The sequence below is a fragment of the Carcharodon carcharias genome, chromosome 7 (assembly GCF_017639515.1).
Source record: "Carcharodon carcharias isolate sCarCar2 chromosome 7, sCarCar2.pri, whole genome shotgun sequence".
Classification (NCBI taxonomy): domain Eukaryota; kingdom Metazoa; phylum Chordata; class Chondrichthyes; order Lamniformes; family Lamnidae; genus Carcharodon; species Carcharodon carcharias.
The window spans coordinates 173,688,213-173,714,821 of NC_054473.1; the positions used below are offsets into that span (position 1 = coordinate 173,688,213).

The 26,609-nt window shown below is 41.4% G+C and overlaps 1 protein-coding gene across 1 annotated transcript; it reads right to left on the bottom strand.

Moving 5' to 3' along the window:
* Positions 1-477: 477 nt before the first annotated feature.
* On the bottom strand, positions 478-25,928 carry irf8 (interferon regulatory factor 8). The gene is made up of 9 exons (XM_041191190.1): positions 25,680-25,928; positions 25,293-25,479; positions 23,379-23,562; positions 21,798-21,883; positions 13,991-14,096; positions 12,367-12,426; positions 11,817-12,203; positions 5,582-5,700; positions 478-5,419 (listed from the first exon to the last, which is right to left on the bottom strand). The coding sequence occupies exons 1-9, from the start codon at positions 25,688-25,690 to the stop codon at positions 5,231-5,233; spliced, it is 1,329 nt and encodes a 442-aa protein (XP_041047124.1). The 5' UTR covers positions 25,691-25,928; the 3' UTR covers positions 478-5,230.
* Positions 25,929-26,609: the final 681 nt, after the last annotated feature.

Sequence of the window (26,609 nt, forward strand, 5' to 3'; positions counted from 1 at the left end):
GGAATTTTGGAATAATTACCTTGAAGAGCAAATGCCATGCATAGTGATTATTCAAAAGGGAGAGTACCACTGGAAGTACTATGAACAGAAAGTACTCTGAGTGGCAGTAACTCTAGGAGGCTAGCGTTATGAATGTATTGTCATCCAATAGCCTTTCCTTCATGGAACTGGATATAAATGTGTTCAGCCATCATGTGCATTGAGAATCTGGCTGAATAGGATGTTTTAAGATACAATTTGAATACCTCCTTTCTCAGGGATTCTGGTAAGCTCTTACTTATTACTGTGGGTAGACAACTAAAATTACACGCTCAAAGAATGCAATGTTCAAATAATAAATATACCTTAATACAAATAGAATTGAGTATTGCTGAAAAATAGAGACAAGTTGTCAAAGCTTTTTATCTTTCACTACTTTAAACCAGTGAATTATAGACATATAATTCGCAAATTAAAAGAACTCAAGGAATGGAAGTATAGTTTGATGATGATAACCTTTATTTACAGCATTCTATTTACAGAAAAAATAAAAATATCTTTGTTTTGCTCATTAGAAAGTTCCAATAAACAGAGTAGTAGCCATTTCCTTATCTCATATAGCACAGGCGGGTGGGGGGGGAGGGACTTAGAATATCACAGTATCAATTGTATGGTGCGCGATGATGAATTTGACTCACAAATATTTAAGACAAGCATCCTCTACTGTCAATGAAGTACAACCTGTCTGAAGCCAGGAAGTTACCGGTGCCAAATTCCACTCCCCACTCACCCCAGCCCACACTAACCCCAGTCTAACTTGGACCTGTTCAAAGTAACTTAATGCCATGATGAAGCAGTTAATGGGAGGTTTGGCCCTACAATCCTTACTCAACTCACTGGTGAACAACATTATATCACTGAAACAAAGGGACGAGCAGGCATAAGGCAATTGGAACCAATTCCTGCTGAACAGACTGTTACAAATATAAAATACCGTAAAACCCCTGACACCAATAAAAAAGACTATCTGCATGAAATTTATTTTAATACATATTTACTAAACAAATTCTACCCTGTCAGAGCAAGAGTCAATGAGAGAAGCACTTTTCAAGAACTTCTGAATGATCAGAGGAATTTACAGCTGAGAAATGGTTGCCAAGGTAAACAATGTTCCCTCCACTATAATTGAATAAAATTTTGCGCACCTTCTTGGAGACGGACAGAGTGCGGTTGGAACGTAAATCACACACACACTTGCACTTTGCAAAGAACAGGGTCGTTTTATTATTTCTGAAAAATCAGGCCAAAGTTTGTTTTACAAAAAAAAACCATCTGTGCATATTATGAAACATAATCAATAGCTAGGAAGGAGTTAAAAGTCACATATAATTATTGTTTAAATGTTTGCCTCTGATGCCGAATGCTGATTGCTTCGTAAAAGGGTATTTTGCTACTTGTGTTTTTGCTTGTTTCTACACTCTCATGGTCCTCTCTTTTTTATTGGTGGAGCCTGACAAAGCTGTGCTTCCACTGGGACTTTGTACCTTGTAAAAGTGTTTGATATTCAAAAATTTGAATCTTGATAGAAAAGTGTTAGCAGACTATTTGACTTGAGAGGTCATCACAGCCAAGCTGGATCCTTCCTTCACCCAGTGCACATGCAATTCCAGCAGCAGGGGTCACTGGATAATGATCAGGAACATGGACTCTGGCCAATTTCCCCTTAAATCAAGGGCGGAAAGGCCAGGTTTAGTGCTGCTGTTGCCACCAAGATCAATTAGCTCAGCACAAACTGTGGATCAAGACTGGGGCTTTCTATATGGTTCATTGTTCACTTCCTCATCCACTGGGGGGAGAGATTTGAGTTACATGCTTTAGTCACCAATCCAAATCAGAGATTAGGTTTCTTACTTTGAGATTGGAAATCTTGGAGGTGAAGAGAGAAAGGGGAACAGCTTAAAGAAATGAGTGTAAAATACAAAATCATCTGGGGGAATAAGTGCTGAAAGATCTTAGCTAGTTTTGAATAAAATAGGAGAGGAGCAATAACATCTTCTCAGAATACCAGTTATTCCTAATGATTAATGGTGATGAAATCTAGGTACTTTTTAGCAGTGAAGAGCAGAATAAGGACACCTTTACAATGCCAATATGAAGTAACAATTATTACCAAGTAAATATTGTTGAAGTCTAGGTACTTTCTAAAAAGATATGAATGGCAACCTTATGATATCAGCACGGTAACAACAGTGCTGGACCAAAGCCACATTTCAGCACACCCAACAGCAAAAACTACAGATAGTACAGTTAACTTTAGAAACAATTTGTGCACATAACTTAACTGAGAACACATCAGGTGATCCAATCGCATTGCAGCTGCTTTAATATTGCAGCATAGGTTTCAGGAGAGTAGCTTAAATGGAGCTGCTCAAACTTTCTGTATTGCTAGCACAGTCATCCTTCCTGCAAACTAGCCGAATTGTGGATCTCACGAATCCATACTATGGCCGGCTATGACAGTTCAACCCGTGTAAAGCAGTTAAATGTCATGGCAACTGAATCGTGTGCACTGTTGCCGCCAGAGTAGTGCATTTATTGGCATTTGGGTGATCAGAAAACTCAGTAACAAGGGGTGTTCCAAGTTGCTTCACTGAAGATAAGGCCATTTAACATCGATTCTTCAAGGATCATGCATTGAGAGCAGGAGACAGGGGCAACACAGAGAAGAAAAAACTTTTTTCTCTCCCACACACATGCAGAATAATTCTAATCTCTTTGTGGCTGCATATTGGACCCTTTAATTGCAAATAATATTCTAAGCAATGATTCCTAAAATATGTCCAATGCATCAGCATTACTGATCTGATTATCAAGGCATTTAGACACAGAATCCTTGTACTAGTACAAGCATTAGCATGAACATGTAGCAATGTTTAGACACAGGTTTGCCAAATTAGATTGCTCACTGAACCACAGAGAGGTGACTATACCTTTTTGTTAATTCTTTTGCACCAGAAGTTAACATGGTTTTTACTTTTGATCTTAAAGGCAATTAACTGAGTCACGGATCTGGTTATTTGGTGCTTTTATCTGATGGTTTAAAGTTTGGGGTATACTCTCTGACTGGCAATGTTGCGGTAGAGTTTAGGGGCCACAAATATACGGGAGCCATTAACAAATCCAATAAGGAACTCAGGAGAAACTTATTTATTCAGAGAGTGGTGAGAATGAGGAACTCCGTGCCACAGGGAGGAGTTAAGGCAAATAGCATAGATACATTTAAGGAGCAGTTAGGTAAGTACATGAGGGAAAAAGAAATAGAATGGTAGGCTGATACCATGAAACGAAGGTAAGAACAGGCATATGTGGAACATAAACACCAGTATGGGTATGAATGGCCTTTTTCTGTGCTGTAAATTCTATGTAATATTTTTGCTTAATGTGTCCATACTAAACACCTGTGTCTGATTTTTTTAATATTTCAGCTGAAGTATTAACATGCATGCTAAAATATTATCAAAACAATATAGTCCAAGTGTGTGCGCAGACTGGTCAGAAAATCTAGTTATTTTCATGGAATCTTCAATTTAATTCTTTGAATCTATAAAATTGGAGTAAAAATTAACAATCACAATCCATCAACAATACCCAAAATTGATGAACTTATCTCCAATTAATATGTATATTTTAATAATTGTAGAGTTTCAGAGTAGCTGGTATCAGTCAATTGAGGGACTGAGGGAAAGGCCTTATAAAATTTAAATAGAAGATTTACTGTGAGATGATGTACAATGGGGGTCTAGCACATGAATTGGAGGAGGGGACAGTGGGGTGTGGGGGGGTGGGGGTGGGGGCGGGGTTGGGATGGGGAGGGTAGAAAAAGACACCTTTCCAGAACTAGGTCTGTTATTCCTAGCAGCGACTGTCTGAACTGCCAACAACTCCCTGAGGAAAAAGTTATTTGCTCCTTGGTTTCAATCAACCAATATATTTTCTTACTATTTTACCTTGGCCTTTAGGCTGACTAGCAGAATAAATTAAGTCTAAAGTATATTTGTGATGGCTTTAGCAGATAAGATAGAACAGATTACAGAAACCTGTCCAGTTCTAAGAAGTTACTAATTTCAATACCTGTAGTAGCTGGCCTCCTAACTCAGCTGATAGCTGTGGCTCATTTGGTGGCACTCTCTCCTCTGAAGCAGAGGGTTACAGGCTCAAGTCCCACTTTAGGGACATGAGCTAAAAGATTTAGGCTGATACTTCAGTGGAGTACTGAGTAAGTCCTCTAATATCAGAGGTGCCATTAAACTGAGACCTTAGGTGCATGTAAAAGATCCCATGGCACTATGTCAAAGAAGGGAAGGGGCGTTCTCCCTGGTGTTCAGGTTACAGTTTATCCGTTATCCTCAATCACTAACATATTATCTGGTCATTATCGTATTTATAAAACTTAAATGGAAGGAGCTTGCTGTGCACATGTTCACTGCTGTGTTTCCTGCATTTCAACAGCGACAATAGCTAAAGAAAAAAAGCACTTCATTGGATGTAAAGCACTTTGAAACGTCCTCAGATCATGCAAGGTCATTAAATAAGCACATGCCTGTTTTTTTTAAGTCAATTTATGGAACCAGGCCTGATTATGCTCAACTCAGGCTGTACTTCTGCTATCACAACTAACATCAGTAGCTACTGTAGAAAATTACAAAATAACTGCAAGTTACTGTACAACATAAAATATAAATTTGCAGATTACACAACCATACATCCTGTTTTCTTTAAAAGCCAAAATAATAACAAAATTGTGGAGCACCTTATACACAGGTAGAATTTATAAACTAGATTTATGGTCTTTTTTTTAACCATTAAAATGAATTTATGCAACTCCCTCTTAGACATCCATTATTCTGTAGATAATAAATATTTCTTACATAGTAAGTGTCATGACAGTAATGAACAGTGTTGCAAGTAGATGCGTGTTCAGTCCCTTTGCTATAAACTCCTATGGATATTAAATTGGTTTTCACAGTGAAAAATAAACTTGTATAAAATATATGATTATTTTACAAAATGTAATATTGTTACAAAAAATATTAATTGCAGTGCAAAGCGGCATTCAGCCAACAAGAATGATTAGAGACTCGGAGTCCCTTAGCAACACTACTGACAACCAGCAAAGAGCATTTTTATTTAATGCCACCAACTTACACAAACGTCCTTAGGTCACAGAAGCAGAGAGTTGAATTTATTATTTTCAGCTTATTTGCTGGTTTTCGCTGAAGGCAGGTCTTGGGTAACCGTAACTATTCATGCAAAGTTCATGAAGAATCCCTGACAATTTGTCCTCTGCTGTTTCATTGGAAATTTGAAGGTGGATATTGTTATCGTAATTCCTGGACTGAAGCACAGCCTGCAAAATCTGCTTTGTTTTCACCTGTTCAATCTGCAGAATAGTGGGAAAAAATTCCATTTTTATTTTGCACAAGCCATCAAAACAATCACACATTGTTAAACGAGCTTTAAGGTGAGCTTTACATCACATAGTTCGGGAATCTCATCTGCTCCTTCCCCACCACTACTCCACCAATGCTGTTAATTTCTTTACCTCCACTATAATTAATTTTTTGTTGATGGGTTTCATGTCAGGAAACTCTTCTCCAAAGCAAATAATCACTTTGTTATTCGGAAGGACACACTGGGGGTTCTCTGTGTAAAGTTGCAAATCTGTAAGAGAAGTAGAATATTTTAAGACTGTATACCCTTGTCACTACCATATTACAAGCCTAATTGTTTTTTTTCTTGTGACTTATTTGTGTTGAAATTATATCCAGTAACACCCAAAAGCATTTTTATCCTCTCTAAATGCACAATTCAAGTGTATTCCGAAGGTCACCAAACAAGAACAGTCCTCAAGTGACAAATATTTGGCATTGTCTAACTGCCCAACTGGATGTGGTTGACTTCAGTCCGGTTGTGTTTTCAGGCTTTATAGAATAGCACTTCAGTAATTTCTAGTGCCGGTTGTTTGTTTAGTCTTCTATAGACTTTTGTACTGATTGTTTCCCTGGTCATTTTATTTGATGTGAATCATTTGGCTTATCCCAGCTAAGGCTCAGGCTGATTGGACTTCATGAGATGGCCACCCATAAAGAAGGTGTGGATTGTGAAGTTATGTTGCTTTAAGGAAGGCATTTGGCTCCTGAAATTAATTTAGTAAGTGAGGAGAATTGAATTCCAACTTGAATCATAATCATGACAATCTTTAGCAATCCAATACACTCCCAGAACGAAATAAAACAATTAAAAACTGGGAAATAAAAATACTGGTCTGAACTGGTCTTGTATACCTTAAAATGGAACACCAGCAAACACTAGGGAAAAAGAGCACTGGTCCAAACTGTTTTTTACCTTCTGGGCAACTAGATCTGAAATGCATGGCCAGGGTTTTTCCAAAATCCCTGCCAAAAGTCAATGTACTTTTGGCTGCTTTGCCAGATTTTCCACCCCGCCCATGGTGGGGGATGCCGTGGGTCGGACTGGAAAATTCCGGCCTACGTTTTCATCTAGTTTCTTCCGATCCAGTTGGACAATGTCATGGTGTTCCAACACTCTGCCATGAAATGCTGGAGCATGGCTCATGTCCCATGGGAATTACAAAGTGCAGTCAGGCACTTCCAGGTGAAGGGAGAGGGAATCAGACAGTGTGTTCACGGATTCTCATGGCAGCCTTAACAATAAAACTGGCAGAGACCAGTGAACACAACTGTTCACCCTCTTCAGCCCAGATACATAGACTGGAGATAACTAAATAAAGCGGAAAGATTAAAATCTACAGGAGCTGGGGTAATATATATATCAACAGTAACTAATGAGACACTATTCAGTTGGTAATAAGCAATCAAAGGCATATATGGTGCTAGAAAACAGCGCACAAAGGATTAAGGTCCTAGAAATAATGAGCAGTGAAATTCTTCCTAAATGCACAATCATAGAATATCCCAGCAAACACCATTCAGTCCATCAAGACTTTGTCAGTGTTTTTCTACATGGGCTGAATTAACGTGGATTGGGCAGGCGTATGCCCGACCTGATCGGGTGTGAAATTCTGCGAGATATTTCACTCGGCGCGCGCGCAAAAGTCGGAAGTGTGCCCGCCGACAATTAAGAGGGCAATTAAGCCCGTTAATGGCGTAATTGTCTGCTATTTTTCGTTGCCAATCAATCGGCCAGGCGGCCTTTACATTTTTCATCAACCTCATCCAAGGGTGGGAATGAGGCTTCCGTTATGAAATAAAATTAAAATAAAAATCTGTGGGCAGCAGTTTTGTCATCTATACGTGATGCTCGGACAATTTTTTCTGCTTTTCAAAACTTTATTGGAACATTTTCAGGTCTACAGCTCCCTGAGGCAGCTCTCTGCCTTCGGGGAGCTTTCTCTCAGCCCCCGCCCACATCCGCGTTGCCATCATCGCCCGTCATCAATTGGCAGGCCAGCATGAAATTGCAGTTGGGGGTCCGAGCGCAGTCGGCAGTCTGTTTCCCAGCCAACCTTGCCTGCCCACCGAGCTAAAAATTCAGGCCCATATGCCTAATCCCTTCAGCATGATCCTGAAGACCTCTGGAAGTTTACCATTCAACCTTCTCCGCTCTACTGAAAAACCCTAAATTTTTGGACTTTCTTCCCAACTGTAACTAGTTATCTTAGTGAGTACAACTGTAACTTTACCACTTCTTTTCTATCCTTAATACATTGGGCACCCAAAACTATCAGTATTTGTTTTCAGCTATTTTATGAGCACTTTTTGAACTGGCTACAGCTAGAAGCTTCTTTATATGTCTCCTTCATCTCTGTGACACTAATACTTATTAATGTTCCTAAAAGTTAGATTTCACAGTCAGGAGAATCTGCAAGGGGTTATCCTATGAGGGAAGGTTGAGCAGCTTGGGCCTACACCCAGAGGAGTTTAGAAGGATGAGAGGTGATCTTATTCTACGACAGAAAATTCCAAAGACTAATGGCCCTCTGGGAGAAGAAATTCCTCCTCATTTCTGTCTTAAAATAGGAGACCCATTATTTTTAAACTGTGCCCCTCGATTCCTCCACAAGAGGAAATATCCTGACAGCATCTACCCTGCCAAGCCCCCTCAGAATCTTACACGTTTCAGTGAGATCACCTTTCATTCGTCTAAACTCCAATCAGGTATAGGCCCAACCTGCTCAACCTTTCCTCATGAGACAACCCCCTCATCCCAGGAATCAGCCTCATGAGCCTTCTCTAAATGGCTCCCAATACAAGCATATCCCTCTTAAAATAAGGAGACCAAAACTGTACACAGTACTTCAGGTGCGGCCTGACCAACATCCTGTACAGTTGTGGCAAGACCTTGCTGCTATTATTTTCCATCCCTCTTGCAATAAAGGCCAACATTCCATCTGACTTCCTAATTACTTGCTGTATCTGCATGCTGACTTGTTGCGATTCATGTACAAGGCCACCCAGATCTTTCTGTGCTGCATCATGCTGCATTCTCTCTCTATTGAAGTAATATTCTGCTTTGCTATTCTTTCTGCCAAACTGGAGAACCTCACAATACCCCCACATTATCATACATTTGCCAATTTTATGCCCACTCACTTATCCTACCTATATCCCCTCATTGACTGGCTGTAACCTCTTCACAACTTGCTTTCCAACCCATCACTGTATCATCAGCAAACGTGGCTACAATACAGTTGGTCCCATCATCCAAGTCATTAATATAAGACCTTAAATAGTCAAGGTCCCCAGTACTGAACCCCAACTCCAAATCTGTGCAATATGCAGATGACAGCTGTCTATTTTCCCTGTCTTTAAATGGCAGACAAAATAACAGAATGAGTCAAGCAAGTTGCCTGTTCACAAAAAGCGAAACAATTCATTTCTGACATGGAGGAGCAGAAAAATACAAGTTATTGTTAGACTTGCACCTTAAGGTTATAGTTTTTTTGAGTACCGGACTAGGCTAGACTGCTGCAGCAGGATAAGACAAAATCTTTGAGAGTTCTTGACGTTGGACCCTCACTGTTCCCTGCCACTCCCAGTATTTTCCAACTTAAGTGACATTGTGCACAACCATCCCTTTTTATGCTGGAAACAGCATATTATAATTCCACATAACTACTAGGAGTACATCACAGAACACATTTCCCCAACAGTTGCATCTTAGCAACACTCAGCATAAAGAGCTGGCAACTAGCACATCTCTGACTGACAGAGGAGCCTCATTTAAATTTTTGGAGAGCCAAATGTTTAAATGACCTGGATAAATCAATTGGAGGCTGAGGTACTTTTAAAAAAAAGGTGACAAAGCAGTTTGCCTTTGCACTCAGTTGCAGGCAACAGGTACCCAATGGCCATTCCCTGGTCACCCCCAGAAGCTTACAGGATGATGGACAGCCCTACAAAAGAATCTGAGTTACTCTGACCCCAGAAATCCCATCAGGTCAATGGTGCACCCCCATGGTGGCAGAATTCCCAGCCTCGTGTAACAACCAAGCGGAAAATCTCAGCTTTTTATTTACAATATAATCTGGAATTGAAAGCTGGTCTCAGTATTGGTGACAATGAAGCTATCACTGATTGTCAATAAAAACCTATCTGGATCATGAACGTCCTTTAGGGAAAGAAATCTGCCATCTTTACCCTGCTTGGCCTCAATGTAACTTCAGACCCACAGCAATGTGGTTAACTCTTAACTGCCCTCTGAAATGGCCTAGCAAGCCACTCAAGGGTAATTAGGGATGGGCAACAAATGCTGGTCTTGCCAGCGATGTCCACACCCCATGAAAGAATAAAAAAACTACCCAAATGCTCACACCATTTGCTTTATTGCTGAAATGTTTTTAACCCCCATCCTAGCCCTAGCCCTTGCCCACCAACTCCCAAGCAGAAACACTGCTGCATGAATGACAGCACTGATCAGCTAACGATCACTTATTCTTCTTAATTTTAAAGCGTTAATAAACCTGGTATAGAGGTATTGACTATAAGTGTGACAATCAATGTCACAAAAACTAAACGATTACCATTCTGTAATACTGTAGCAGCTTCATTATATTCCTCAGATTCATTAACTCACACAGATTCTACATGGGTTACAGTTTCCTCACTAAGTGAGAAGCTAAATAAAGTAGCTATGGGGTGAACATACTGTGCAGTAGTAGCATACCTTTACTTAAATTCCTCTGATACTTTGAAAGAACTATTAGCACATTCAGGATTGCTCAGCAAGTACTCCACACTCACAGAATCACATCCAATAGCAGATTTTTTGGGGGATTTTTTTAATGGTCTGTACTCTGCCATTAATGAACATGATTCTTTGGTTGAAGAATTATGAGCGCTCCAATAGCTAAACCAACAGCCATTTTAAGGTAATCAGTCAAGTTCATAACATGTTCATTTATGCTTGCTATAAGTAACACACATTCATAAGCAGCGACCCATTCTCTGCAAATAAAAGGAACATGTTCAAGCCTAGTAACTTTGGGTAACCTATGGTTCCCCATTGCTTTCTCCATGGCAATGCCTCACCCTGTCAGTCGACCTGTGCTATAAGTTGTTGTGATCGTTTGAAATTTGGCATTCTTGTGTTTGTCCTGATGAGTGCAAGACTAAAAACTTCACACATAATTTGCTGTTTGTGCTGAAGATGATCTAATCAGGATTGTGTACTTTTAAATACGCATTTCTGTGCCAATAACAGTGTCCGACCAGCATAATACTCTCAGTTATCCACTCCCCAAAGGTGAAATCCTATTCATTCATCACCCCTGTACTCCCTGATCTACATAAGCTCCCAGTCTGGCAATGTGTCAGTTTTGTAATTCTCATTCTTGTTTTTAAATCCTTTCAATAGTCTCACCTCTCCCAATCTCTTTAATCTCCACCCCCAATAACAGTCCAAGATATCTGCACCTTTTCAATTCTAGTCCATTGTGCATCTCTGATTTTCATCATTCCACTCCTGGTGGCTGTGCCTTCAACTGCTGAGGCCCAAAGCTCTGGAATTTCCTCCTTAAACCTGTCACTTTTTAAAATTCATTAATGGGATGTGGGCATCGCTGACTAGGCCAGCATTTATTGCCCTTGAGAAGATGGTGGTGAGCTGCCTCCTTGAACCGCCATAGTCCTTGTGGTGTAGGTATACCCACAACACTGTTAGGAGGGGGTTCCAGGATTTTTGCCTAGCGACAGTGAGAAATGGCGATATATTTCCAAGCCAGGATGGCAAGTGACTTGGAGGGGAACTTCCAGGTGGTGGTGTTCCCATATTTCTGCTGCCCTTGTCCTTCTAGGTGGTACTGGTCATGGGTTTGGCAGGTGCTGTCTAAAGAGCCTTGGTGAGTTCCTGCAGTGCATCTTGTAAATGGTACACACTGCTGCTACTGTGCATCGGTGGTGTAGGAAGCGAATGTTTGTGGATGGGGTTCCAATTAAGTGGGTTGCTTGGCCTGCATGGTGTCAAGCTTCTTGAGTGTTGGAGCTGCACTCATCCAGGCAAGTGGGGAGAATTCCATCACACTTCTGACTTGTGCCTTGTAGATGGTAGACAGGCTTTGGGGAGTCAGGAGGTGAGTTACTCGCTGCAGGATCATTAACCTCACTGCCCTCACCTCCTTCAAGACACTGCTTAAAACCTGTGTCTTTGACGGAGCCCTTGGTCACTTTTCTTAATACCTCATGTGGTTCAATAACAAACTGCGGTTCGTAACAGTCTTGTGAAACACTGCAGGATGTTCTATTAAGCACTAGATGAATGCAACTGGTCATTGTTACGTTAACAGATGTAGTACAAACCTTGCAAAAACTGCTTTGTGTCAAAAAGCTTCACAATCGCATCTCTCTCCAGCTTGTTCGGCCTGTCAGCAAAAGGCGCACAGGGGCCGCTCCAGAAAACCCTGCCTTGGCAGAGCCTTTTGATATAGATGCCCTCGTTGTTGCTGAGTAGCAACACCCCACGCTCAAGGTGAGTCAAGAGTTTATTTGTAACTTGTTGTTGCCGAGGGTTCATGATATTTTTTGTGGGGGGGAACAGAACCTGTTCCATGCTTTCTGGCCCGAATATGGCCTCGTTGGTGATGGGAGCATGGCGTACGGTGATTCTGCAGCCATCTAATCGTCGTATGGGAATCCGGGACATTGGAACTCCTCCATAGTAAAAGGTGATAATCATTTGGCAAAACCCTAGAAAAAGACAACACTTTCAGAAAGATGGACTACAGATTCAAAATGCCTGAGTTCTAAGGCCCTGCTGTATAATTCTGGAGCATAACAATAATCTGCATCCACAACGGGAGCTTAAGTAAGTCAGTGGTGTTACAAACAGTAATGATTGTGCTTTCTGTACCTGAATTGGGTTGCATGGGTCCAAAGCTATTGGCGTAATACAGCATCGAGGAATCTGTAACTGAGGAAAGGAAAAGATTATAAGTAGTCTTCTAACATGCTGCAGGCTAAAGAACACAGAAAGAACGCCAGGCTTCTATAGCCCCTTTCTCCTCCCTGAGATGTCCCAAACGCTTCAAAGCCCACTAATAACTTTTGAAGTACAGTCACGGCTTCTTAGCACATGCGGGGGCCAATTTGCATACAACCTTGGTCCCAGACGCAACAATAAGATAAACGCTCAGCTAATCCGTTGTGGCCGTGTTGGGGGTTCTCAGTAAGGCAGTATTTTGCAATTCAGAAGCTTTTATAACGAGATACACAACAAAATAAAACAGAACAAAACAGGCTGAGGTAGATTTTGACTTTGTGCAACAATGTAAAATGGGGGATGACGGGTTGGAAGCTTGTCTTAACGTTTCTCAGTTCCAGTGGCTTCCATTGGGAATGAAAATCGAGAGAGATATAAGACAGGCTGCTGGCTCTCTATCGCCATTTTGCATAACACACAAAGTCGAGATCTATCCCATGGAGAGCTAAATGCTTTATCAAATCACTACAGTTTAATGGCTTTTGTATTATAGAGCATGTAATGAATGCTGGATAGAACACGAGAGGCAAAAAAATCTAGAATATAAGGAATGTTTGGCTGCAGTGATGGCGGTTATTTCTGGACAAGTTAACTAAATTGAGCTAAATGGCCTTTCTCATCCATAAGTATCATACAAATAAATGAGAGCAGCTGGAGCTTCATTCTATTCTTTAGCTCGTACAATCTACAGCCCTGAAATTACATGGCGCGGTCTGAATGTGCAACATTGACACATCCATCTATTTTTCTTATTTATTCAGTCATGGAATGCAGACGTGACTGGCAAGCCAGCCTTTATTTCCCAAGCCTAATTGCCCTTGAGAAGGTGGTGGTAAGCCCTGGTGGTGAATCTGAAATTCCTCCACATTACATTGATGCAGGTATTAACTTGGTTAGAAAGCCTCCTCTAAAACAGCAGAGAAAGGAATTTTAGACAAACACAGTAAGCATTCATGGCCCCTTTAAGTGCAATTTAAGATCACAGGTTGCCACAAGACAAACTTTCCATTTTATAACCACTGCCTTTGACTTCTCCCTTCCCCTAATTCTGCCTCAACTCTTGACGGTCTCAGGGTTGTCAACTCTGGGTCTCCTTCGGTTTGTCTAGAATCTTCTAGATAAGCCGTCAGCGGAAGAAGGTTCAGTGCAAGTTATTTTCAGGTACTTTCAGAAATTTTCCATAACAAGCTTAAAAAGGTGCAGGGATAGGACCGGAGATTCCAATGAGAATCACAATGATTTTTATTTTACTTTTCTTGGAAGAGTGCTTGTTATTTTCCTGCTCCTTTATAATGATTGCTTAAAATGTATGAATTTTTGTTCTTCTAGCCAATATTATTCCCCAAAATGGAGGTTTTAATCCACTAGCCAGTCTGTCAGAATCCCACTAATAGGTCATACCCTGTGATATTCCTTTTCAAGGGACAAAGCAAATAGAGAAAAAATTAAATCTGATTACAGTTGGCTAGCCCAATGAAAAGAGAACTTGTTTTACCCTCAATGGTTTGTCGCCCCCACCAATCATGCTGTGGTTGACTTGTACAGTCCTCCTGTGGTGGAGAATGACTTCTCTTTATTATGGCATTATAATCCACAATAACCTGCAAAATGTAGAAAAAAACATAGTTATCACACCGAACTTCTTAATGGGAAGAACTTTCCGGTCGACGAGAGGGGGTGTCCCCATGTCACTGCGCGTCATTTAGATATACAGTTCAGCAGGCGTGCAGCCCCTATTCAGGCCTGTTATAAACTAATTAAAACAGCTAAATGAAGGCAAAGAGCCCAGGCGGCCTTCGCATTTTTCACGCAACCTCATCCACGGGCGGGATGAGGTTTCAAGAAGCATTTTAAAATTCAATAAAAATTATTTTAAAAATTTACTGACATGTTCCAGCTCACATGACACTATCACACGAGGGGACATGTTTTAAAAGTTTTTTTTCTCCCTTTAAATTTCCAAATATCAAACCAATCTCCCTGAGGCATGGGGAGCGCTCAACGCTTCCAGGCTTTGCGTCACGCTGGATGGGCCTTAATTGGCCCGCCCATGTAAAATGGCGGCGCGGGCCCGATCGGATTCGCGCTCGCTCCCGCCCGACCCTTCACAGTGCCCCCTGATGGGGGGAAAATCAGCCCAGTGGGTTACTAGTTGATCATTCTGTAAAGACAATGACCTGTGTTATGCTCCAACTCCACTTCCAATTCCCAAACTGATGTCCAGTTTTGTTATTTTATAATAAATGATACAAATTCAAAGCATTACGTAAGGATAAAATATGTAAGTCTGTAATGGGGAATATATTATGTTCACACACTCTGGCCTTCCCTCTAATATTGCTTCTCCTGAAGACTAGACTTAGGCTCAGATTTTTGCCAAGACAGTGAGGCTCTCCATCAAGGCAAAAATAGTGGAAATGGTTGAAAAATCATAAGTCCTGTCCCAAACACATCACTTCCTAATTTCACACCAGGGAGTGGAAACTGGCCAGAGTTTGCGCATGCTCGTTTTAAGAGGCAGCAGGCCATTTAACTCATCAGCTGCCTCCAATGAAGAAAGGTTTTGGTAGGCCAGGAATGTGAAACCCAGAGGGTGCAGATTAGACCAGGTAACAGCTGGTCTGAATTTGGTGGATTCATTTGGATAGCCAGAGTGTCCCTTTGGAGAGGTAAAGTACTCCTTTGGGGTTGTTAAAGGGAGATATGATTGCTGGTAAGAAGTGCATTTGCTCATCGGAACTGACAAAGCTACCAAAGGTGGTGAGAATGGCTGCCCTTGAAATCAAGGCTGCATTTGACCGAGTGTGGCATCAAAGAGCCTTAGCAAAACTGGAGTCAATGGGAATCAGGGGGTAAACTCTCCACTGGTTGGAGTCATACTGATCACAAAGGAAGGTGGTTGTTCGAAGTCAGTCATCTCAGCTCCAGGACATCACTGCAGGAGTTCCTCAGGACAATGTCCTAAACTCAACCATCTTCAGCTGCTTCACCAATTACCATCCTTCCATCATAAGGTCAGAAGTGGGGATGTTTGTTGATGATTGCACAATGTTCAGCACCATTAGCAACTCCTCAGATGCTGAAGCAGTCCATGTCTAAATGCAGCAAGACCTGGACAACATCCAGGCTTGGGCTGACAACTAGCAAGCAACATTTGTGCCACACAAGTGCCAGGCAATGACCATCTCCAACAAGAGAGAATCTAACCATCGCCCCTTAACATTCAATGGCATTACCATTGCTGAATTCCCCACTATCAACATTCTGGGGGTTAGCATTGACCAGAAACTGACCTGAACTAGCCATATAAATACTGTGGCTCCAAGAGCAGGTCAGAGCCTAGAAATCCTGTGGCGAGTAACTCACCTCCTCACTGACCAAAGCATGTCCACCATCTACAAAGCACAAGTCAGGAGTGTGATGGAATAGTCTCTACTTGTCTGGATGAGTGCAACTCCAACAAAGCAACCCATTTGATTGGCATCCCATACACAAACCATTCATTCCCTCCGTCACCGACACACAAAAGCAGCAATGTGTACCACCTACGAGATGCACTGCAGAAACACGCCAAGGCTCCTTAGATATCACCTTCCAAACCCACCACTACTATCATCTAGAAGGACAAGGGCAGCAGATAGATGGGAACACCACCACCGGAGGTTCCCTCCAAGTCACTCACCATCCTGACTTGGAAATATATTGCTTCATTGTTGCTGGGTCAAAATCCTGGAACTCCCTCGCTAACAACACTATGGGTGTACCTACACTACATGGACTGCAGCAGTTCAAGAAGGCAGTTCACCACCACCTTTACAAAGGCAATTAGGGATGGGCAACAAATACTGGGCTAGCTAATGAAGCCCACATCCTTTGAATGAATAGAAAAAAGAACTGTCAAAGCTATCAAAGAACTGCCAAAGCTGTCAAAGAACTGCCAAAGCTGTCAAAGGATTGTCAAAACTCATTGGAACTATCAAAGTTGTCAAGGGATTTAACGCTGCTGGGCTTTAAATTTTTAAAGAAGTATAGAGTTTAAAAAATCTGTGCTAGATATTTCATTCTGTCTCTTGACATAAGACTGTGGGCTATCATTGTAGGGTTTGTGCTGCAATGGCTGATTTTACAACCTAACATTATCACAGTGGGGTGCCTGTAAAGTGAACAGTTTGACTGATAGCTTGAGAGCTTGAAATGGTTATAGAATATAAATGTTAATTTTTATAAGAGATTAAGTCCTTAAGTGAAATGTTTGTTTGCATAAGAAATTAGTTAAATGAATTTCTATGTATTGAATGATTTATTACCGAGAGCTTTTTTTAAAATAGTGATGTCATCAATAGACACATAACACCAACCCGCTCGAGCATAAAATGACACGCGATATTTCGGTCGGCGTGCGTGGGAGTCAGCAGTACGCACATGGGGAATCGGCAGCACGCCCACCGACAATTAACAGGTCTATTAAGGCCATTAAAAGATTAATTAAATGCAATTTTTCGCTGCCCGTCCAATCTTGTGCTTGGCGGGCAGGCGAAAAGGCCAAGCCTGTGGGGTCCACACGTCCACCGAGGGCAAAATTCTGCCCTTTATTTTTGATATTGAAAATCTTCAGCTCCCTGAGGCAGCTCTATGCTTCAGGGAGCTTTCAGTGCGCGCACCCGTGTGCTCGCCCTCCTCCCATCCCCACCCCGACAGCGCTCAGCATCGCAGCGCGTGTTTCACGCTGGCTGGCCGTTAATTGGCCAGTCGGTGTGAAATCAATGTCAGGGCCCGATTGCAGGCAGTGGTCGGCTTTGTGACCGCTCCCGGGCCTGTCCACCTGACAGAGTAAAAGTCCTGCCCCATGTGTAGTGCCATGGTAGATTAACTCCAGAAAAGCAAAAGTAATGACTAGCATTTATAAAGTTGTGCTCCAGGACTGTTCCAGTTCAGCTACAACAACTGACGATGTGGAAAATTTCCCAGGTATATCCCACCCACAAAAAGGCAAGACTAACCCAACCTGGCCAATTACCGGCCCATCAGCCTCTTCTCAATCATCAACAAATTGATGGGAGGGGTCACTGATAGTGCTGGCAAGCGGCACTTACACAGCAATAACCTGTTCACTGATGCTCAGTTTGGGTTCCGTCAGGGCCACTCAGCTCCTGACCTCATTACAGCCTTGATCCAAACATAAAGAAAAAAGTCGAATTCCAGAGATGAGGTGAGGGTGACTGCCCTTGATATCAAGGCAGCATTTGACTGAATGGGAATCAGGGGGGAAACTCTCCACTGATTGGAATTCATATCAAGCACAAAAGAAGATGGTTGGAACCAATCATCTCACTCCCAGGACATCACTACAGGAGTTCCTCAGGGTAGTGTCCTCAGCCCAACCATCATCAGTTACTTAATCAATGACCTTCCCTCCATCATAAGGTCTGAAGTGGGGATGTTCGCTGATGATTGCACAATCTTCAGTACCATTCGCATTCCTCAGATACTGAAGTAGTTTGTGTATGTAGCAAGATCTGGATAATATTCAGACTTAGGCTGATAAGTGACAAGTAACATTTGCATGACACAAGTGCCAGGCAATGGCCATCGCCAGCAAGAAAGAATCTAACCATCTCCGTTTGACATTCATGGCTCTAACATCACTGAATCCTCTATTGTCAACATCCTAAGGATTACCATTGACCAGAAACTGAAACTGAACTGGGCAAGCCATTTAAATAACATGGATGCAAAAGCAGGTCAAAGGCTGGGAATCCTGAGGCGAGTAACCCATCTCCTGACTCCCCAAAGGCTGTCCACGATCTACAAGGCGCAATTCAGGAGTGTGATGGATTACTCTCCATTTGCCTGGATGATTCCAGCTCCAACAACAACACTCAAGAAGCTTGACACCATCCAGGACAAAGCAGCCTGGTTGATCGTTACCCCATCCGCCACTTTCAACATTCAGTCCCTTCACCACTGATGCACAGTGGCAGTGGTGAGTACTGTATACAAGATGCACTGCAGCAATTCACCAAGGCTCCTTCAACAGCATCCTCCAAACCCGTGGCCTTAACCACCTAGAAGGACAAGGGCAGCAGGCGCATGTGAACACTACCATCTGCAAGTTTCCCTCCAAGCCGCACACAACAAATCACTGTTCTTTCATTATCACTGGATCACAATCCTACACCTCTCTTCCTAACATCACTACATAACATGGACTGCAGCGGTTCAAGAAAGTGGCTCACCAGCACCTTCCCACGGGCAATTTAGGATGGGCAACAAATGCTGGTCTTGCCAATGAGGACCACATCCGACGAAAGATTTAAAAACTTATCTATCCCAGTTTCAAATATTAAATATGCAATTAACGACTTTAAGGGCTGCTAAAGCAATCTGTGCAATAAAATCGTCATTGACTTTTTCGGAACCTTTGATTCAGGGAATAATGTTGGAAGAAGGAGATTGGGGAACTACTTGCTCTTCTTCGATTATTATCATGGAATCTTTAGTGTCCACCTCAACAGGTAGACAGTACCTCAGTTTAACATGACATCCAAAGGACAACAATTCTAACAATGGTGCATTCCCTCAGCATCAGGCTAGATTATATACTCAAATCCTTAAACTCGACCTGGAATCCTCAAAACGCATGACTGAGAGTACTACAGCCTGAGTCAAACTAATACATATCTGGAATCCTAATCCAACATTCCCTGCAAACGTGCTTCCATAACGCTTTATTTTACATAGGCCAGGGATCCAAGGCCCAACCGCGGTGTGTCTCCCCCCAGTGGATGCGGTGAGCCATTTAAACCTCCAATCAGTTCAGCAGGACCATAATATGCCCCCAGGTGGGAGGGGCCATAAAATCCTGGCCACAGTGTATTTTTACCTTATAATCAGAAAACCTCAGAGTGAAGTCTGATTTTAAAACATTAATCTTGCGCTGCACATGAATAATCTGAGCTTGATATCACAGCTGTATATTTTATTCGTTCATGGAATGTGGGCGTTGCTGGTTGGGCAAGCATTTATTGCCCATCCCTAACTGCCCTTGAGAACTGAGTGGCTTGCTAAGCCTTTTCAGAGGTCATTTAAGAGTGAATCACATTGCTGTGGGTCTGAATTCACATGTAGGCCAGTCCAGGTATGGACAACAGATTTCCTTAGTGAACCAGATGGGTTTTTACAACAATCGTTTCATGGTCATCATTAGACTTTTAACTCCAGGTTTTATTTAATTCAAATTTCACCATCTGCCATAGTGTGATTTGAATGCAGATCCCCAGAGACTCTGGAGTATTAGTCCAGTGACAATACCACTACATCACCACCACCACCCCTTTAGACTACAATATACATTGTGAGCAATAATTATTAAAATGCTTCAAATTAGACGCAAGGTCCAAAACTGGGACTTTACTCTGAATGTACAATACTGCTTGAATGAACATGATGATCAGAAAACTGGAAGTGTAAGTAAATAACCAGAAAAATCAAATGAACAACAACTCAAGGACACTGACACTGCAATTTTGAGGCTGAAGCCTTCTTCCCTATTTATAATGCAGAGTAACAGTGGAAAAAGACTCTTAGAGTTTCTCTATTTTATATTTAAGTGCCATGTCGCCAAGAGAGGAAAAACACACACTGACTTTATCAAAATAATAGTCCTTGCTGCATGCCTGCCAGCATCCTACCTATTCACTTCTGTTCTATCTGCCTTTCAATGGCACCTACACTTTGCCACATCTTGAGTAGGGGGCGTAACAAAGGGCAAGATTAAAAGGACAAAAATACAGAAGTTTCATGCTGGTACATGAGATTTTTCTTCGTTGCTTATTTGAAATATACCAAAAAAAGGGAAAGAAAAGTTAATTAAACCTGTTTGACTGTTATTGATGGATAGAAGCAGGATTTGGGAAGGGTGACAGCAGTCAAGTTAAAGGAGCAGGGTTCACCTTTATGAAAAATGTCCTGTCAAGCCTTTCTCTCAGCGTTGGAATCAATGGTTGTGTCATTCCTTAATAGTAGCAGGCCATTGTCCTTCTACAAACAATTTTCCAAGTCCTTTTTCACAGAAGTAATGTGCTTAAGATTTGCTGCCACAGTGAATGTTGGTGGAAATTATGACTTTGCACAGTTCAACAAGAAGCACTAGCAAAAGGGCTTTATGAATGGTCTATATTTACTGAGTTTCAGTTTCAAATGCTGACTACTCCTAATGCAAACTTGCATTGCTCTACATAATGATGCAGCACAAACGTAAATTCAGTTTTAACTGGCTCCATTATTTACATACAAGTCATACCAGAGGTTGCTCCAGTGGCTCATTGCTGATTGTTTAGTCAAGAACCAAGCCAGAACAATGAGGAGGGCCAGGGCTGGCTTCTAGATCTATGCTGTGTTAGCTGTTCTTAGCTGGGATTTCAGTCAGGATGCCACAATTGGTCCTGGTTTAGAAGAAGAAAAGAAAATTTGAGCCAACTTTCCTGAACATGTGATTCTTTTTGGAAAGTCATCAGGGTAGGATCAGGATTGGACTGGGTTGTGATGCTCTCCCACAATCACTGTATGGGTTCGCACATGAAGGATAGCTACATAGACAAAGGACCACAGATTGGCCATAGTTTGTGGCGGTGATACCCAAGCATGAATTGCTACCTTCAAGGGATGAGGAGAGAAAATTGGACTGGGTAATAAAGACCTTTGATCAGAAAACTAAAATGTTTTATATAAATGGTGCTATGTTGTCATTCACCATTCAACATTTATTTTATACCAGATGATACTTTCCAATACTGGTGTATGAATTGAGTACCTATCTATCCTTCAAGCGCAATGTTAGGTTATCTGCCTGTTGGTTTAGGTAAGCACATTTGAAGAACAGTGAGGTCTCCCAGGATGTTGGCTAACATTCTTCCTCAGTCAATACTAGTAAAAACAGGCTAATTAATTATTCATCTCCTCTGCTGTTCACATGAGCTCATCATTTGCAAACTGATTGTTAAATTTACTCACATAGCATTTGTGACTGCAGTTTGAAAAGTTATTCATTGGCGAGCGAAGTGACTTGGGACATCCTGAGAGCCATGATAAGGCCCAACATAAGTTCAAGTTTTCTCTTAATACACAGAATGATCCACTAAAGGAAGGAATTGAACTGTTCATTTGACTGTACATATTTGGCTTGCAATTTAATCAGACCCACAGCCAAGGAGCCAAGTAATGTTATCCAGTTCATCAAGTGCCCTTCATTCTGACTGAAGCCTTAAACTGTAGAAAGGGGTAAAAGGAATGCCGTCACTTACCTCCTTCATAAGTTCATTTGAGCCAGGTGGACTGCAATCCATGTCAGTGACATCGCCTTGGTCATTGGGGTGGCTGCCAAATTTACCTGTTCCAGAATGGTTAAAATCCATTAAGTCAGAGGAATGAATAGGACACAGGATTCAGTCACTGCAGTAAAAATATGTTAATCAATGGAAATATTTAGTGAAAGTAGTAGTATCAGTACAAATACCAAAAAGGGATTGTAAAGAAAAAGTTTTCTTATTTCATATCCAGGGCTTACAGGACAAGTTTAATGGGATACAAATCATCTCCTTCTTGCCTATCTGTCCAAGCCTTTTAGAACTGCAAACTTTTGGCTTGCAAAGCTGCCTGGAATGAATCCCAGCCACCAGTAATATTGGTACCTTCCAGGTTTCATCATTGGCTGGCTGCTCAATCATCAACTGTACCCTGGAAAACTGTAGATCTCATTGGTTTAGATATCAGATCACAGAACCTGCTTCAGATAATTGGCTCAGATGTTACCATGGGGCCAAAGAGATCCTAAAGAGGATCTAATTATCCTCAACCTCCCCCTTGTAACAAAACATTATCTCCACTCTCCCCTGCAACAAAACAAACACGGTAGGAAGAGAAGACCAAATATTATACCAAATTTGCTTCTGTTTTATGAAGAGATTTTTTTATTGCATACGCCTTTATACAAGGATGGTTAATCCAAATTTTCTTTTTTTTTCTCCATTATTCAGAAGATCAGAATTTTTTGAACCAAAGGTTAAATGCTTCCTTCAAATCTGCTCAATCAAAGCTGCTTAATTTTATCAGCTTAAGATTGTGTAAAGTTGAATGGGGAGGCTGGATAGACCAATACTGTCCTCCTGCCTGAAGTCATTACCATAATTCCTAAAAAGCTGCACAATTTCCACAAGTAATATCTTACTTGTACTTTCATATGTTTGCATAATGAACTCATATCAAAATTCTCTACTGAAATGCTTCCAATAAGAGAAATTTTATACTTGTGGCAAATATTCATATAATGAACATACTAAAAATAAAATAAACCTAAATGAAACCAAAAGCAAATTATTTTCACACCATATCCAAACTGCTATTTAGGGCAAAAATGTTTATATACGGCTTTATCCCCAGTGGATAGATAGGAATTGATAGAGATCAATCCCCTTTTACTCAAGAAAGGCACCAAGTTAGTTCCAGGTGATGAAATTTATAAATTTATCTTTCTCATAAATTTCATATCATATTGGACAGAATGACTTCTAAACAACTTTACTTTTACATCCTGGACCCAGCCCCCAATGTTCTGTTAATTAAATCTTAAAACACGGGACTAAAATAAAGAAAAAACAGACAATGCTAGAAATGCCCTGCAGGTTAGTAGGTCAACCAGTATCTGAAAGAGAGGAAAACTCAAGGATGGAGTACTCCATCCGCTTTCTCTTTCAGATGCTGAATAGTTTCAGTCATGTTATCTTTTAATCTAAGTTTACAAGAGGACATGTATGAATCAGACTAGGGGACACAGCAAACCTTCATCTTATATGATGTGCCCAACTTGCTGTATAACTTACGCTTACATTTTTGCTGTCCTTCAGGAACAATTCGATAAACCTTATATGGTTCTGAGATATCGAGCTGAGAACGATCGGTCACTTCTTCAAAATCTGGACTTTTGTTGAGTGCACAGCGCAACCTTGTCTTCCATGTGGCAGGCTCTGCCTTCTCACCTTCTTTGTATTTTCCTTTGAAGACAGCCCAAGCCTATAAATGCCATGCAGCATATAAACCATGAGTTAGTCGATGGACTCAATAAGCTAACTGGTATAGTATGATCTTTTCTTAAAGTTGTGATCTCTGACATCTCTGTTTTATGCCTTTGCTGGAGCCAACAATTGATCTCCACGTGATACACATGTGATTCTCTTTTCAGCTCGCAGCTGATGATGCATGCTTGGCTTAAGCTGTTCTAATCTAGTCTGTTAAAATGATAAGGTGCCTTCCCATCTGCACCTGCATTTGGAAGACAACAATCATCTAAATTTATTGCCTTTATTATTAGTGAGTTTGAATAGCAATCAACAATTTTGTCCAAGTGTTCTTTAGTTGCACTATGGTCCAAGTGACAGCCTGGCAGTCAAAGGCAAAAGGGACGTTGGATCTTGTTACATAAACATTCCAACTGAAATTTTTCAATACAAGCAGGATATACTCTCAGCACACTGTATCCACTTTTTAAATATATGTTTCACAACTTTAAATATTTGACTTAACAACTACACCGAGTCGAAACATTTTGTAAAGTAAAAACAAACAGAAGCAAAATAAATATGTAATCATATAGAAATTCAGTGTTTAAAGGGTTGTGGTACCCTTGCTCTAGAGATACTGCCTCGATGAACTTAGATTGACACCTGAACTTTAGTCATAAACCTTTGTTCAGCTACTTTATTAAATAGCATTTAAGGCAAAGTTCAGCATTGTACTGGAGTGTGTCAGGTTATCTGCTGTAGTCGCTGGGAGAAATTTCCCAACACCACCCCCCCCCCCCCACCCCCCCTACAGTTCTGTTTCAAGATGCCGAGGAACAGGTCTAAAGCAGGTCGGCCCCTCAGGCATAATGATACTGTCATCAGGAACATGCTTGACTTGTACAAATAATTCCTTCCTACAAACCAAATACATACTTTATACATATCTTATATTTTCAGAAATGATTTCATTAAAGGCTGAATGTAGATCTTCAGTGATGAATATATATTAAACACAGCTTCTTACTCCTTTTTTCCCCCAAAAATTGCTCTTTCATTGCAACAACTAAATATCTAGACTGACTGCAACTTCAGAATCTACTATATATTTTAGCAATTTAACCAGCAAACCACCTAAATGACAATACACCTTGCGTCGGAGTGTGTTGGTCAGAGCAGAGTAGGTGGAGCAAAAATTACCTTTATTTTCTATGCGACTTAGAAGTTAAGTTTAATTAATAATGATGAGTCTCCCTCGTTAATACATCTAAAAAAAAGTTAACTCTCTCGGCTTTCAGAGTAAAAATACCTCGTAATTTGCATTTTACAAGTTCATTGTGCAAATTACTTTCCTTCGAATCTATACCTCAGTTCACCTTTCATTCATCGAAAAACATCTGACAGCAGCTTCACTGTGAACTCCATGTCCTTTGGTGCAAACCGGCTTCAAAGTTAATGAAGCAAGGCGGCTTTCACCGAGAGGCATACAGGGGGGTCAACTCTGCTTATGAAATTTGACCAACTCAGCGAACACAACTTGGAATCGGCGCTGCAAAGCTCCAGAGTGTCTCCAAGTCTAACCAAGGTGCTTTACTCTTCGCTACAATGTACCCAAGTACTGAGACCCTATACTTGAAAGTAGGGCTGCTACATTTATTAAAAAGGAGGAAAGGAAAGGTGGGGGAGGTCAGCAGGCACAATGAACTTGTAGCATTACAAACTGAGCCAAAACACTCCTCGTACTTTGAAGATCGATGCGTCCACCTCCTGGTTGTAGTCCTGTTTCCCGGCGTGTTTCCAGGGAATCCGAAAGGTGATTTTCTGCTCATCATCCCACACCAAGCCTGGGTATTGATTGCTGTCAATCTGATCGATTAACCACTGCTTGAGACGGCGCATGCCGGTGCTGTTTTTATCGACCATACCGATCCTGCAATCGCAACATTTTAACCCATCAGTCACATCGGAAGATAGCAAAAGTGGGCAAACTATTTAATCAGCCCTAGATAACAGGAAAGGTTCACCTGTACATTATTTAGAAACAAAAAAAATAATAATCTTAAAACGAGTAAATTATATATGTGAAAATGCTTGTCGATCTGTGTGAAAGTTGCTTCCAAGACTGCTCACCCTTGCATCATTCCACAGCAGCTCTGTGCCAGGTTATCAATAACTGGGGACAACTGCCTAACTGCAATATTGGCGTCGTTTTCTCTTCTGGTTTCGTATCTCCCCCTGTTACTATTCTTTTAATTGTCCGTCCACTTCAAAATGCTTGGCAATCCAATACCGTTTTATCTGGGCTGGACTCGAACTCGCTGCGTTTATTTACTCGCAGGAAGGTGTGGCTGTGCTTGGCGTCCCTCCGGTGACTGACAGTGAAACCGGCCAAACCCCTCAGCGGGGTTCGGCCCGCCGGACCAATGGGACGAGAAGGCGGGCGGGATTTCCTCCAAGTGCAACCCTTTTACAAGAAATCAGATGGGTTGGAAATAGCTCCAGTGACGGGCTGTCGCCGTTTACATGGCCCTCTCCAGCTCTCTGAAGTGTCCGGATACTGTTTAAAACTCGATGACCATAAATCTCGTGAAACAAATGCACTCTCTGTGACTTGGTATTCGTCCATTATACTCTTAAATGAAATGGTTACAACCCGTTAGAGTGAAGGGGGATTTACTGAGATGTCATGCTATTTAATTGGGGAATTTCCCGGGACCCGTACGCCTCCTCCTGTCCCATGGTGGTAACAGTATCGGGGAGGACAAGAGTTTTTCTTTCTCAATTCCTGCAGACACATGGCAAGATGTTTCATGAAAACCCAATAAAATGTCCCGTTCCCCCCACATTGTGCAGTATTTGCTTTCATATAAAGCACTGCATAGTTCCCACACACCAGGGTGGGATCTTTTTTCTGAAGTGTTCAGCAGTGGTCAATGCACCACCACACAGTAAGATCGGTCCTTTGGTGAAAGTGCCATTACCATCATAATATCCAATTGGACTTTGCTCTAGACCTTTTCTCAAGCCCTCTCCCTCACCTCTCTGTTACACTGATGGCTA